General features: G+C 55.7%; 1 protein-coding gene across 2 annotated transcripts; it reads left to right on the top strand.

Moving 5' to 3' along the window:
• Nucleotides 1–1,458: 1,458 nt before the first annotated feature.
• Nucleotides 1,459–9,871, top strand: SP7 (Sp7 transcription factor). 2 transcript variants are annotated; one of them, XM_019724462.2, is made up of 3 exons: nucleotides 1,459–1,739; nucleotides 2,227–2,254; nucleotides 6,956–9,871. In XM_019724462.2, exons 2-3 carry the CDS (start codon nucleotides 2,234–2,236, stop codon nucleotides 8,228–8,230), a joined length of 1,296 nt encoding a protein of 431 aa, XP_019580021.1. In that variant the 5' UTR covers nucleotides 1,459–1,739; nucleotides 2,227–2,233; the 3' UTR covers nucleotides 8,231–9,871. The 2 variants fall into 2 exon arrangements, with proteins under 2 accessions (XP_019580021.1, XP_074181732.1); XM_074325631.1 differs by lacking the exon at nucleotides 2,227–2,254.
• Nucleotides 9,872–12,945: the final 3,074 nt, after the last annotated feature.

Consider the following 12,945-nt stretch of genomic DNA (forward strand, 5'->3'; position numbering starts at 1 on the left):
TCGGACCGTTTCATTTGCTCTGTGTGTCTCGGGGTCTTTCTGGCCTGTCTGTGTTTCTTCTTTTGCTTCTTTTCCTTTGTCTGCCAGTCATCCTGGTTCCCTAACCCCCTCCCCCAAAATGTGACCCACAGGTTTCCATGGGGGAAACCAAATCTTGGGGCTGGAATCCAGAACTCCTGGGTCCTGCCCTGAACTTTGATCCTGCCTGCTGGTTAAGCTTCATTAACCCTCCCTGGACTTCCATCAGCTCCTTACCCCTCCCCACTTTTTCCTTGGAGAGCTGGGAGAGCAAAAGGAGCAAGGAAGTGGGCACTCAGAAAGAGAAAGTGAGGGGACTGTGTTGGGAGTTGGGGGGGTGGGAAGGAAAGGACAGGGCTCCATTCCTTTAATGGGCAGGGCTGGCAGAGGGGAGAAGGGTGTGTTGGGGAATAACTTGTAAAACAACCCCAGCTGGCTGGGCCCCTCTGAGGGAGAGATGCTGGTTCTACCACTTGGCTGCCCAGTCCTTTCTCTCCCACAAATTTACCTTAAGACCCAGGTTTCAGTTAATAGACTTTTTGGTTTCCCTCTCCCAACCTAGTTGACCTTCCTTTTCTTCTTCCCCATTTTGATGAGAAGTCAAAGTTGGGAAGTCCTGCTCAAGCTCTAACTTCAATTCTTCCTGCTGCAGAGGGAAATTGATGCATGGCAATGAGAAAGGGGACCAGGAGCCCCCTCCCAGGAAAACACGCTCACTCATGAGAACTATCTATCAAAGGATGGAGATTTGATGAGTGGCCAAGAAAGGCCTGGGGAGGGTAATTGGCAAGAAGTGATGAAAGCTAGGGCATAGCTTTTGGGGGGCTTAATCCAAAGGGGTTGGATGAGTTGACCCAATGACCTGCCTTAAATTTTCTCAGAATCAGAAGATCCAGGTTCTGCCCCACAGAGTGAAGTAGGCCTAGGTGCCTCTTCCTAGGAGTGAAACTGAGGCATTGGGAGGAAGACTGAGGAACCCCCAAGCCTGTGCCAACCCCTCCCTCACTCTCGGTTGCTTCCTCCAGGCCTTGCTCTAGAACCTACTTCAATGACCCTAAAAGCTTGGGCAGCAGGACCCTTCACCCCAGAACACACTCTTCCTCCTGTTTTTCATGACACACATGTACACGTGCACACACACGCACATACACACTGCTCTTCTGATCAGGAGGTGGGTGACTGGAGAAGCAAGCATCTCTGGTCAACTTGGTGTGCATGTGGTCTGTGTGCCTCCAGCCATGTCACTGAGCTCATTTGTGTGTGAGTTTGTCTGCATTCATTCATGACAGTGGCTGTGTCCACAGCTCTGTGTGTGTACATGTGCATGTATCATCCTGTGTTTGTCCATGAGTATGTATGTCAGTGTGTTCCAGTCTCTCTGTGTGAGTGTCGTCCCCAATCCCCCATCCCCCCCCTGGATCTCTAATTAGTGGTTTGGGGTTTGTTCCTTTTCCCTCCTGTTCCTTCCCTCAGCGGCAGCAGCGGCGGCAGCCTCAGCAGCAGCAGGAGCTGCAGCAGCAGAAGCAGCAGCAGCCGAGCAGAAGCCAGAAGTCTGGAGTCAGTAGGATTGTAGGATCGGAGCCCGAGTGGGAACAGGAGTGCAGCTGGCCTAGGAGAAGCACCGAGCCATCCCAGGACTCTCAGGCCACCTCCTGCCTGCACTCCCACTGCCAGACCTCCAGAGAGGAGAGACCCAGGACACACAGCCCCAGATCCCCAAGGTATCTGATACTGGGGAGCTCTGGGAGGGGTGCCCACAGATGCCCATGGGATTGCTGAGGGCGGGGTGTGGGACACCTGGGCCCACCTACCCTCAGATCTTCCCCTCAGCTCCCCCCAGGATGTGCTGACAACTTGCCCATGTCCTTATCCCCCTTCTCCTTCCACCCCTTCCCTGGGAGCCCTGTTTCTCTTCTCCCGCCCAGATCCCTTCTTTGGGGAGCTCAGCAAATGGAGCAGGAAATTTGGACCCTCTGCCTCCCTCTCTCGCCCTGCTCATTGGATCCGGAGGCTTCTCCGCTGGGAAAGCTGTAATTAGAGGGTGGATCCCTACAGACAGAGAGCAGCCCCCCCCACCCCCCACCCCCCAGTCCCTTCTAACTTTAGATCTCTTCTCTCCCATTCTCCCATTCTCCCTCCCTCTCCCTCTCCCTCTCCCTACGGCTCGGCTCTCTCCATCTGCCTGGCTCCTTGGGACCTGGTCCCCAGCCTCAGGATGGCGTCCTCCCTGCTTGAGGTAACTGCCCCCTCCTCCCCCCAGGATACCAGCCGCAATCTTAATGGTTCTAATCCCTGCCTGTCCCCCACCTCCCAACTCACACAGACAGTTGCTGTGGTGCTTGTCACTTTCAGGGGACTCTCAGATGAAGAGAGAGGAGTAGGGTCACAGGAGGAGGGGAGCAAAGGGCAGGAGAAAGGGGGAGGGGATCAGAGAGCAGTCCAAGGAGTAGGATGGAAAAGGGATGGAGAAAGGAGCAAGTGGAGGGGGGAGTGGAAAGAAGTGTGGGAGATAGCTAAGCTGGTGGCACACAGGAGGAGAGAGAGAAGGTGATAGGACTAGTTGAGTGGGCACAAAGCGGAAATTGGGTACAGCTCCTAGGGGCTCTTGTCTCCTGGAACTCTTAGCCTGACCTGCATCTTGTCTGGTTTGTAGGTGGGGAGGGGGCTGGGCCTCTAGGCTGGTGTGTGCAGGAGAGGAGGTGGGCTATGAGAAAAGGGAGAAGGGCAGTCCTGTGCATGTGTGGGGGCGTTGACCAGAGGAACTGGGCCCCGGCCTGAGAGGGAACCAAGGAGGAGGGCCAGGGTCTGAGGCCGCCTGCCCGGCTCACAAATATTTAGCTTTCAGCCAAAGACAAACTCAGCTCTATTTTGGGAGTGGGAGGCTCCAGGGCGGACTAGGCCACTTCCCCTCCAGGCTCGGACCCCAGCATCCCTTGCCTCTGGCACTGGGGATGGAGGGTACTAGGGTACCATGGGGTCAGGGTTTGGGGTCTTGAGAAATCTGACTCTACCAGGTCTTCTGGGGTACTCATGGCACATAGTTGGAAGGGGGACTCACAGCTACTCAGAGCCTGTTTGAACATTCTGAATTCTCCCTGCTTCTGGGTCTCTGACTGTTTCTCTGTCACCATCTCTGTCATGCTTTCTAAGTCCGCCCATAGGAATTTGGCCAGAGAGCCCTCCCTCAGTCAACCCCCTTCAGTAGCCTTGAACCTTCCATATTCTCGGGCCCCTCAGGAGCCCCTGTCTCTGTTCCCAGTGCCTTAGCCCAGGTCCCAGGGGTGATGGGCCAAACAGGAAGTCCACACATTCAGCCTGTAGGAGAGGTGTGTGTGAGATGGAGTGGGAGCTTAATGCCTGTGTTCATTGGCCTGAGTGTAAGTGTTAGAAAGTAAACCAGTGTCTGCATGCATGGCTGGCTTTGTGAGAGCACAGGTATATGTGTGTGTACAAGCTGGGACATCTGCGTGTCTGTTAGTCCACGTGAGGATTGGTGTATATGTGTCAGGCTGGGAGATACTGAATTTGTGACTGAGTTTCAGCAAATGACATGCGAGCCAATGGGATGGACACCCTGTCCCTTGTCACTGCTCTGTTCTCAGTCAGGGGTCCCCAGGTGTTGGGCTCTACCCCTGCTGCAATGATGGCAGACTGCTCACCCTGCCATCTCCCCACTAGACTCTATATTGAGCCATCATTGAAACCCTGTGTTTGGTCTTAAGGAAGCTGGAGGACTAAGGTGCATGGAAATCCTGGGTCCACCCAAGGCAGGGGCAGTGTCAGTAGGTGTGGGCATCATGCCAAAGTTGCCAGCGTGGCATTGGTGCCTGGGGGAAGGGCTGACCCAAAGGCCTGCTGGAAAGACACAGGACTGGCATAGCACTTGGCAGGAGGAGTGTGTCGTGAAAACTGGGCCTCCATGTCCCTCATTTCCTGTGAGCTAGAGATGCCCCAACATAAAAGGCATTCCAGTCCCTCTGTCTCTTTCACCAAGTTTTGGGCACCTGGGCCCTTAACCTTCCCTCTGCCAGCCACCACCACCAGGAAGCCCTCCACCTCGTATGGGTGGGCTCTTTGGCAGTGGGAGGAACTTGGGGTTCAAGAGAGGGAAGCAGCTGCTGCTTGATGGGAGGCTCTCACCTGGGCTGAGTGAAATGCAGGGGAATAGGGAGGAGGGAGAAATGGGGGTGGGGGCGAGGTGGGGGATGAAGAATCGGAAGTTGGGAGAGAACTAAGCAACTTGGGAGGAGGCTGAAGAAGTGAAGAACTGGAAACTGGGACCTTGGGTACTCAGAACTGATGGTCAGTTGGCCCTCAGGAGTGCAGCGAGCAGTCCAGTGGGAGGTCAGCTGGGCCCAGTGAGCAACCTGGAGAGAGGGGCTCCCTTCCCGGGCTGCACATCTGGGTGACAGAGCTGGGACAGCTCCTCACATTGTTCCTTCTCCAGAGGCTTCCCCTTTGATACTTTAAGCCTGCCTTTTTGTTGTTTTTAGCAGATGGTGGGTAGAGGTAGGAGGAAAAACAACTGGAAGGTGGGACTCCTGGGTCCCCAGGAAGGTAATGCATTTAATTAGGTATGGGAGCTCATATTTAGAACCCTTCATCAGGACCCTCTCCCTAGTTCTCAAGCACAAGCAGCAAGAGAAGGAAACTGAGGCTGTGGTGAAACTTAGCCAGGGGCCCAGCTCTCTTGGCCTCTAGAACATTCTGAGAGGGCCTGGTGCTTTACTCCTTTCCTCTGCTCTCAGAGGCCCTGGGGGCCTCCGCTCCTCAGGGCTGGGGTCTCCTGTTGGCCTAGGGCTGCTTGCCTTCTTTCACCCCTCCTTTCCTCCCCACAGCTGGGTGGGGTCCCTAGGCTTGGCTGAGGCCCCTGTGGCCACAGTGTGAGGGCCGGGCGGGGGGGACGGCGTCGGCGTTTTTAAAAATAAACCGACCGCAGGGAAACCAACGGAGCCGGGCCGGGCTGGGCAGAGGGGGAGGGGGTGGTCAGGGGGAGAAGGCTGGAGGAGTGGCCTGGTCTGGGGGTTTTCTGGGGCCCAGCCCTGTGGTGGTTTTCTTAGGTAGGAAATCTGCCTTCTTCGTCGTCCTCCTCCTCCTTCCCCCACCCTTTTCTCTTCCTCCTTTCTTTTCCTCTGTTTTCCTTTGCCTTCTTAGCCTGGTCTCTTTCTATCACCTCTCTTTGTTTATACTGCTTTCCTCTCATTCGCTCCCTTTTGTTTTACCTTTCTGCTCTTTTGGGTCCCTGCCCATTTCTGCCCCCTAATGCCAGTTTCCCCTCTGTTCCCCTTCCCCCATCCTTGGAGGCTTTTATGTCAGTTCTTGACTTTGTGCTGGGTGCTTTGCTCCCGTGTCTCTGGGTCTCTGCTTCTCCCCTTCACACGCCATGTTTCTACCTCTCCTTTCTGCTGGGATTGGGCTCCTGCCCTAACAGCTACCCTGCTCTAGCCCACCCTCAGTTTGGGAAAGACCAGAGTTTTTCCCATGGCCAGATTTGAGAAAGCTTTTGGTGGCTCAGATTTGGGCGTCCATGTCCATGGGGTCAACAGGACCTCAGGACCTGAGTAATTGGGCGGGGGGATGAGGGGGCGGCGGCAGTTTGCACCTGGGGAGCAGTGCAGGCGTGGTGACTGCATACGCCCCTCACTGCAGACCTACTTGGGGACTGTTACCATACCCACATGCTAGGAGCTAGCACACAGGCCTGGGAACGCTGAGTTCTTGGGGTCTTTTACCAGGAAGGCACCAGGTATATCAGCTTTTGAGGACCCCAGTCAGGGAACTGTCCAGGGTCAGCTTTTGAGGACATCTTTTTTGGTGGGATTCTCAGTAATGGATGCATGGGATTCTGGAGCGCATCTCCTCCCGGAATGTGCCGAGGCTGACTCAGGGAGGGGTATCAGGAGCTCCCCAGTGATGGTGATCTCAATGGGTCTGGCCTGGTAGTAGCAGCAGGCTGGGCACTAAGGGCATTCTGTGTTTCTAGAAGACCTCCATGCTCTGCATTTACATATCTTCCTTCACGTGCTGTGTTGGAATGGTGAAGAGAGACCAGCTACATGGGCTACGTGTTAGGGGACATTGAGGCATGCAGGGGTGTGGCTGTGAGCCAGTATCTTAGCTACCCCAATTCCTGAGGACTTCAGGTTCTTCCAGCTCTCCAAAAGGGGTACCAGCTGGCTCCACAAAGCAGGAGGTGCCCAGTGCCCGCTTGAAAGACATTCTTGCCTCAGCCACAGTCCTGGCTTGGCTACAGCCCTGTTCCCTCTCAATGTCCCAGTGTCTCCACAGTCGCTTCCTCTTGCTCCTCAGCCCCAGAGTCCCTGCCAAGAGATTCCTTACCAGGGACATAAGGACGAGGCCTCAGGGAGACCAGGCCACTGCTTTAGCCAGGAGATGAAGCGGAGACAGGAAGTGGAATATGGGGTAACGCTGGGGAAATCTGGAATGAGGGCAACTACAGTCCCCTAATATTTCTCCTTCCCATGCTGCTCTTTGAGCCTCTGCTTTCCTCTGCAAGTCCCTCACCATGGCCTCTGCTATGAACCCACTCCCAGGAGTCAGCGTTCCTAATTCTTACCTCATCCAGGTGCTGACTCTATCCCTAGCTCTTCTCACAGTTATTTAAGAGATTTTCTCCTGTTCCTTGGAGGCCCTTGCACACCCAGCTACTCCACAGTGAACTGTACTTCCTGCCTCCTGGGTTGGGGTGCTAGGCTGTAGTCTTGGGCCTCTGCTCTCCTTTCACAATGCCATCTGAGCTTTGCCCTGGGACCGTCCTCACCGGCCCCCCTCTTACCTCTAATTCCCCGTTCTCTTCAGTTCTTTCCTGACCCTTCTGGTCTCTTCTCCATGTCTCTAGGTCGCAGTTCTAAAGTTTGCCCTTCCCTCTGCATTCTCCTCCTCTCCCCTAAGCAGTGTTCCTTCCCTCTCTTCCCAGGAGGAAGCTCACTATGGCTCCAGTCCCCTGGCCATGCTGACAGCAGCGTGCAGCAAATTTGGTGGCTCCAGCCCTCTGCGGGACTCAACGACACTGGGCAAAGCAGGCACAAAGAAGCCATACTCTGTGGGCAGTGATCTTTCATCCCCCAAAACCATGGGGGATGCCTACCCAGCCCCCTTTTCAAGCACCAATGGGCTCCTCTCACCTGCAGGCAGTCCACCAGCACCCACCTCGGGCTATGCCAATGACTACCCTCCCTTTTCTCACTCATTCCCTGGGCCCACAGGCACCCAGGATCCTGGGCTACTAGTGCCCAAGGGGCACAGCTCTTCTGACTGCCTGCCCAGTGTCTACACTTCTCTGGACATGGCACACCCCTACGGCTCCTGGTACAAGGCAGGCATCCATGCAGGCATCTCACCAGGCCCAGGCAATGCTCCTACACCTTGGTGGGACATGCACCCTGGGGGCAACTGGCTAGGTGGTGGGCAGGGCCAGGGTGATGGGCTGCAAGGGACACTGCCCACAGGCCCTGCTCAGCCTCCATTGAACCCCCAGCTACCCACCTACCCATCTGACTTTGCCCCCCTTAATCCAGCCCCCTACCCAGCTCCCCACCTCCTGCAACCAGGGCCCCAGCATGTCTTACCCCAAGATGTCTATAAACCCAAGGCAGTGGGCAATAGTGGGCAGCTGGAGGGGAGTGGTGGAGCCAAACCCCCTCGGGGTGCAGGCACAGGGGGCAGTGGTGGATATGGGGGCAGTGGAGCAGGGCGCTCTTCCTGTGACTGCCCCAACTGCCAGGAGCTAGAGCGCCTGGGGGCAGCAGCAGCTGGGCTGCGGAAGAAGCCCATCCACAGCTGCCACATCCCTGGCTGCGGCAAGGTGTATGGCAAGGCCTCACACCTGAAGGCCCACTTGCGCTGGCACACGGGTGAGAGGCCCTTCGTCTGCAACTGGCTCTTCTGCGGCAAGAGGTTCACCCGTTCTGACGAGTTGGAACGCCACGTGCGCACTCACACCCGGGAGAAAAAGTTCACCTGCCTGCTCTGCTCCAAGCGCTTTACCAGGAGTGACCACCTGAGCAAACACCAACGCACCCATGGCGAGCCAGGCCCAGGCCCCCCACCCAGTGGCCCCAAGGAGCTGGGGGAGGGTCGCAGCACTGGGGAAGAGGAGGCCAGTCAGACGCCCCGACCTTCAGCCTCTCCAGCACCCCCAGAGAAAGCTCCTGAAGGCAGCCCGGAGCAGAGCAACCTGCTGGAGATCTGAGCTGGATGGAGGGTTCCAGCCCCAGGGCTGCTTGCCAGCCTCTCCTGGCTCTGTGGACCACTGCTTGCCCCTCACTGCCTTTGCCCCATGCATGCTGCCCTTTGGGGCTCTCATTCATCTCTCCCCTGGCCACTCTGGGCCTGGGTATCTTCCTGCATGCCCCCTCAAGCTCACCGTTTCCCTTTGCCATGAGCCCATTCCGCAAACTCATCTTAGGCCCTCACCTTGTACCTGATTTCTGCACTCTGGCTTCCTAAACTCTTCCTCGTCCCTGCTCACAGCTTCTCTCTCCTCTGCTTTTACCACCACAACCCTCTTTCTTTTCATTTGGGCTCCCAACATTTTATTTCTCCATCTCACTAAGACTTTGATATGCATCTTTTCTGCTTCCCAAGCTTATTTACCACTATCCCTTAGTTTCCAGGCTTCAGTCTTCCCAACTTCTTATTCCATTGCTTTCCATGACTCAGAGCATTCTTTTTACAAACACAATGATGATGATGATGATAATTTATTGCCCCCTGGTGGCCTCTTCATTAGGGACCATATTTAGGGGGATTGGGGTTAGTGACCTGGCAGGGAGCAGGGTGCCAAAAGGGGGGCAGACCAGTGGGGATCTGATCCCAAAGATGGGGTGACCCCCAGGGTCAGGGAGGCTGCCCCCAGCCTTGTATATTTAACCCCTATGTTCCAAGAGAAATGAATAGTAATAATAATAATTCTATTTATCTAAGTTATGATGACAGGTCAGGTAGAGTGAGCTGGGGAGGGAAGGAGGTCCATTTTTGTTATGGAAATTTTAGACAAGTGCATTTCTGTATAGAAAAAGTGTTACTGGAGATCTTAACAGAATTTCTATACCAGGGTCTCAGTTAATGGGGTTTCTCTTTTAATGGAATCTCTGCTAATAGGGTTGGTTAGCTAGATCTCTGTTAGAGGGTTTATGGGGTCTCTCTCAGTTAGGGGATCCCTAATATTCCCACCCCCAGCCAGAAGCTGTGAAACCTCAAGTCCTATGGAGGGGAGGACTGGAATGTACCCCAGCTCCCTCGACCCCAGAACAGGTTCTTCCACTGCCCCCCCACACACACACCATGACCCCATCAGGCTAATCCGTTGTTGCCATGGTTATGGAGAGCTTGCCATATTAGGCTCTTTGGGGAAGCCCACCTAACAGGACAATGATTTGGAGGTGCCTCTCCTGAAGAATAGGTGGGGAAGGCTCTAGGATCAGATTCAAATAAATCAAGTATTTATTGAGTGCCTATTCTGGGCAAGGCACTGCGCAAGGCTGGTGCCTATAAGCCATGAGAAAGAATTTATAGAGCTAGGAGGACCGAGGTCCCCAAGCTGATTTGGGTGCATACACAGGCCCCCAACCTGGGACTTCCGATGCTCCCAACTCCACCTCCAGTGACTTTTAAAGCCGCTTCGTGCCTTTGAATGCCTTTCCTGTGACTTTGGATCCTCCTTTTCCGTCTCCTGCTCCCTCGAGGCCTCAAGTTAAAGGGTTAAAGCCGCTGGGGCTTGGGGAGAGGGTAATATTATGGAAGGAAAGGGATCATGCCCTCATGGAGTCTTTTTTTTTTAATTTAATAAATAAAAGTTCGATTTTAAATTCTGTCCTGGTGAGAAAATGGGAAGAGGAAGGGAGAAGGGTGAGCCACAGGGATTTTCATTGGCAAACTGGAGACTCCCCAGGAGCATGCCCGTTTGCACATTATGTCCGCGGTAGAATACTTCCTGGGCCAGGCCCTCCAGCGGAGTTCAGTTTTCGACCGCGTAGAGCTCTCTGCAGAGTTGGGAAGACAGGTTTCTTCCCTGGCTTTCTCCGATTCCGCACCAACGGACCCTAGCGGACCAGGGCGGAGCGTCGGCCCCGCGGACGCAGCGCAGACTACTCCGCGGCCCTAACCCCGGCGAGGGGCGGCCCCCCGCGGGCGGCCCCAGCCTGGCACGTAACCCGCCCCCTGCCCGGGCCTGCAATCAGTCGTGCCCGCCACGGAGTTAGCGGAGGAACAAAAGCCACTCTGTGGCGGCCATCCCCTAGCCACAATAGGGCTTTGTGCGGCCCCTGCCCCCTAGAGCTCCCCCGCTGGGCTGAGGGGGCGCACCAGCCCCCCCCGCCCACACGCACCGGCCTGGGCCCAACTGCCGGCGGCGCCTCGGCCCACGGTCCCCCTCGCGGGCTCGGGAGCGGCGCTGCGGCGCCAGAGCCGCGAAAAGGGGGCGGCGGGTCCGAGGCGGCGAGCCGCGCGGACTCGGGGAGCTAGCCCCCTCCCCACTCTGCCGCCCTTCCGCCCCCGGCCAGGTGCGAAATCTCCTGCCCTCCGGCTGGGCGCGGCTTCAAAGGAGCTTTGAAGAAATCCGCATTCCGAGGACAGCTCCACTGGGCTGAGGGCAATGGCGGGAGGCGGACTTGGGCAAGGGGGTTGGGGCGGCTGAGGGCGGGGGACGCCTGGGAGCTGGCCTGCGAGAGGAGGCGGCCCCGAGTGGACCCCAGCTTCCCGCCCCCTCGGCAGGCTCCTCAGGACCCCCCAAGGTCTGGCCCTCTCGCCTCCCGGCCTCCGCCTGTCCGGTGCCAGCTCCCGCCCGCCGCAGCTCCGCGGTCCTCCCCTTCCCGGCCCCTCGGCTCCTTTCATCTTCTCTAGACTCCGCTTGGGGTTTTGCTGGTTTCTGGGAGATAAAAACCGCCTCAAATAGCGGCGGCGCGTCGCCAGAACAAACAGGGCCCGGCGGGCAATGTGCGCCTGGTTACCGTTCTCTGCCGCCTAGTTACCGTCCCCTGCCAGGGCGCCCGGTAAGGGGCGGCGGGCCGAGCTCCAGGCACCCAAGTTCCGGTGATGGTTCCCACCTCCCAGAGTGGGGGGCGGCCCATCTTAGAAGTCTCGGGCAGCGGCTCCGGCGCTGCCTCGGTTTCCCGCCCAGGTCATAAGGAGGAGCCAGTGGAGACCGCCCGCTAAGCGCTCCGAGCACTTAGGCCGGTGGGTCACGATCGCCGTGTCGCCGGGGCCGTCGCGCCCCCTGGTGAAGTTAGTAGAGAGTGCGCTAGGCCTGGACTTCAGCCTCCCCAAAATCTGCAAATTGTGAAAACCGTTCAACGAACGTTAAATAAGCAGTATGGGGGAGGTGGTGGCAGAATGTGAATACACATAGCACTGTTCCTCCTCTCCAGTTCACGTTACAGAGTAAGAGGTAAGCACCCACCCAATAATTATAACACAACCTGTTGATGATAATCAAGCTTCATCAAATGGAGGTAGAAGCTGCAGGCGCAACCCTAGTGATTTCTTGGAAATGTCTGGAGTTGGATGGTGTCATAACTTGTGCTCTTCACCCATCTTTCAGTCACAGACTCCCTCTTTTACTTCAAACCTGTCCTGCTTCCCCCCCTTTTTAAAAATGAATTCCTTGACTTTATTTTTATTTTGCCCCCTTCTTCCACCTCCCCCCCCTCCAGTTCAAGCTGGGTTGTTTCTCAGTCTAGTTGTGTAGGACACAGCTCCCTGGCCCATGCTGGTGTTATGAGCCTTGCACTCTCCCTGGCTGAGGCAGTCGGCTGCTCATAGCAGCTCTCCCTGGCTGCCGGCCGTTCACACTGGCCGCTGGCCACTCATGCTTGCCATCGGCCTGTCATGGCAGCACACAGTAGCCCATAGCAGCCCAGCTCCAGCAAGAGCTTTTGTTCTTAGCTGTAGAGGGCGCAGATCACTGGCCCAAGTGGGAATCGAACCGGCAACCTCAGCTGAGCCACTAAGTTGGCCCCTGCTTCCCCTTCTCAAGGAGAGCTTTCACAGCCAGTTTCCCCAAAAGAGTTTTTACATTATGCTGTTTAAGCCTCCTGTGATTTCCCAAGTGACAGCAAATTAAAAGGGTGTCATACTACTATAGTCTTGCTGGTGGCTGGGTTGGAGACACAGGAAGTAGGAACCACACGACCTGAAACCTGCCATCCACTTCTCTGCCAACCAACCCCACTTGCTAGCTGCAATCCGCCCTGCTAACTGCAATCAGTGCTTGCTAGCTTAGCCACCATCTTCTTGCTAGCCCCCAACTGCTGCTAGGGTAGCCACAGCAGTTATATTAGCGGCCAATGGCTCAGTGGGTACAGCTGACGGCCAACTAGCCACAGCTGATGGCCATCCAATCACAGTTGATGACCATTTACTACCCCAGTGAACATCTTTCCACGCGAGGATGAGGACGAGAGCCTGGAAACTGCACTCCTGATTCTGTCCCCACAGGGGGCTACTTAAAGTGTGGTCTGTGCAGTATCACCTGGGGGCTTTTTGGAAATTCAGCTTCAGAGCTCCACCCAGAATCTGTTTCAGCAAGATACTCAGGTGAGTCCTATTGCAATTAACATTCTGGAGCTTCTGACCAGGGAATAACTCTCTTGGGGAGAACTTTTCATGTAGGAGAGAGGGGCAGATACAAAATCCAAGAATGCTAAACTACGATGCCCCCTAGATTCTCCCATGAGACTAGCAGCTCTTGGGAGTGGGTACTATGCCTTACATATTTCTCTGTCCAGAGGGCATGGTAAATGAATGAACCAATGCCCAAGGTCACCTAGTTTGTGGCAGTTATGGCTAATCATTTCTGATATCTGTTTAGCACTTACAATTTATTAAATGGCTTCTTTTCCATTTTGAATGGGAAACAACCACGTGAAATAATTAGGACACTGCAAATGAGGAGGCTCAAAGAATTCA

The sequence above is a fragment of the Rhinolophus sinicus genome, linkage group LG02, assembly GCF_036562045.2.
Source record: "Rhinolophus sinicus isolate RSC01 linkage group LG02, ASM3656204v1, whole genome shotgun sequence".
Lineage (NCBI taxonomy): Eukaryota > Metazoa > Chordata > Mammalia > Chiroptera > Rhinolophidae > Rhinolophus > Rhinolophus sinicus.

Coding starts and splice junctions, on each gene's coding strand:
- SP7 (XM_019724462.2), top strand. CDS start 2,234: ATGGCGTCCTCCCTGCTTGAG. Junction 2,255..6,955: donor TGGCGTCCTCCCTGCTTGAG/GTAACTGCCCCC, acceptor CTCTCTTCCCAG/GAGGAAGCTCACTATGGCTC.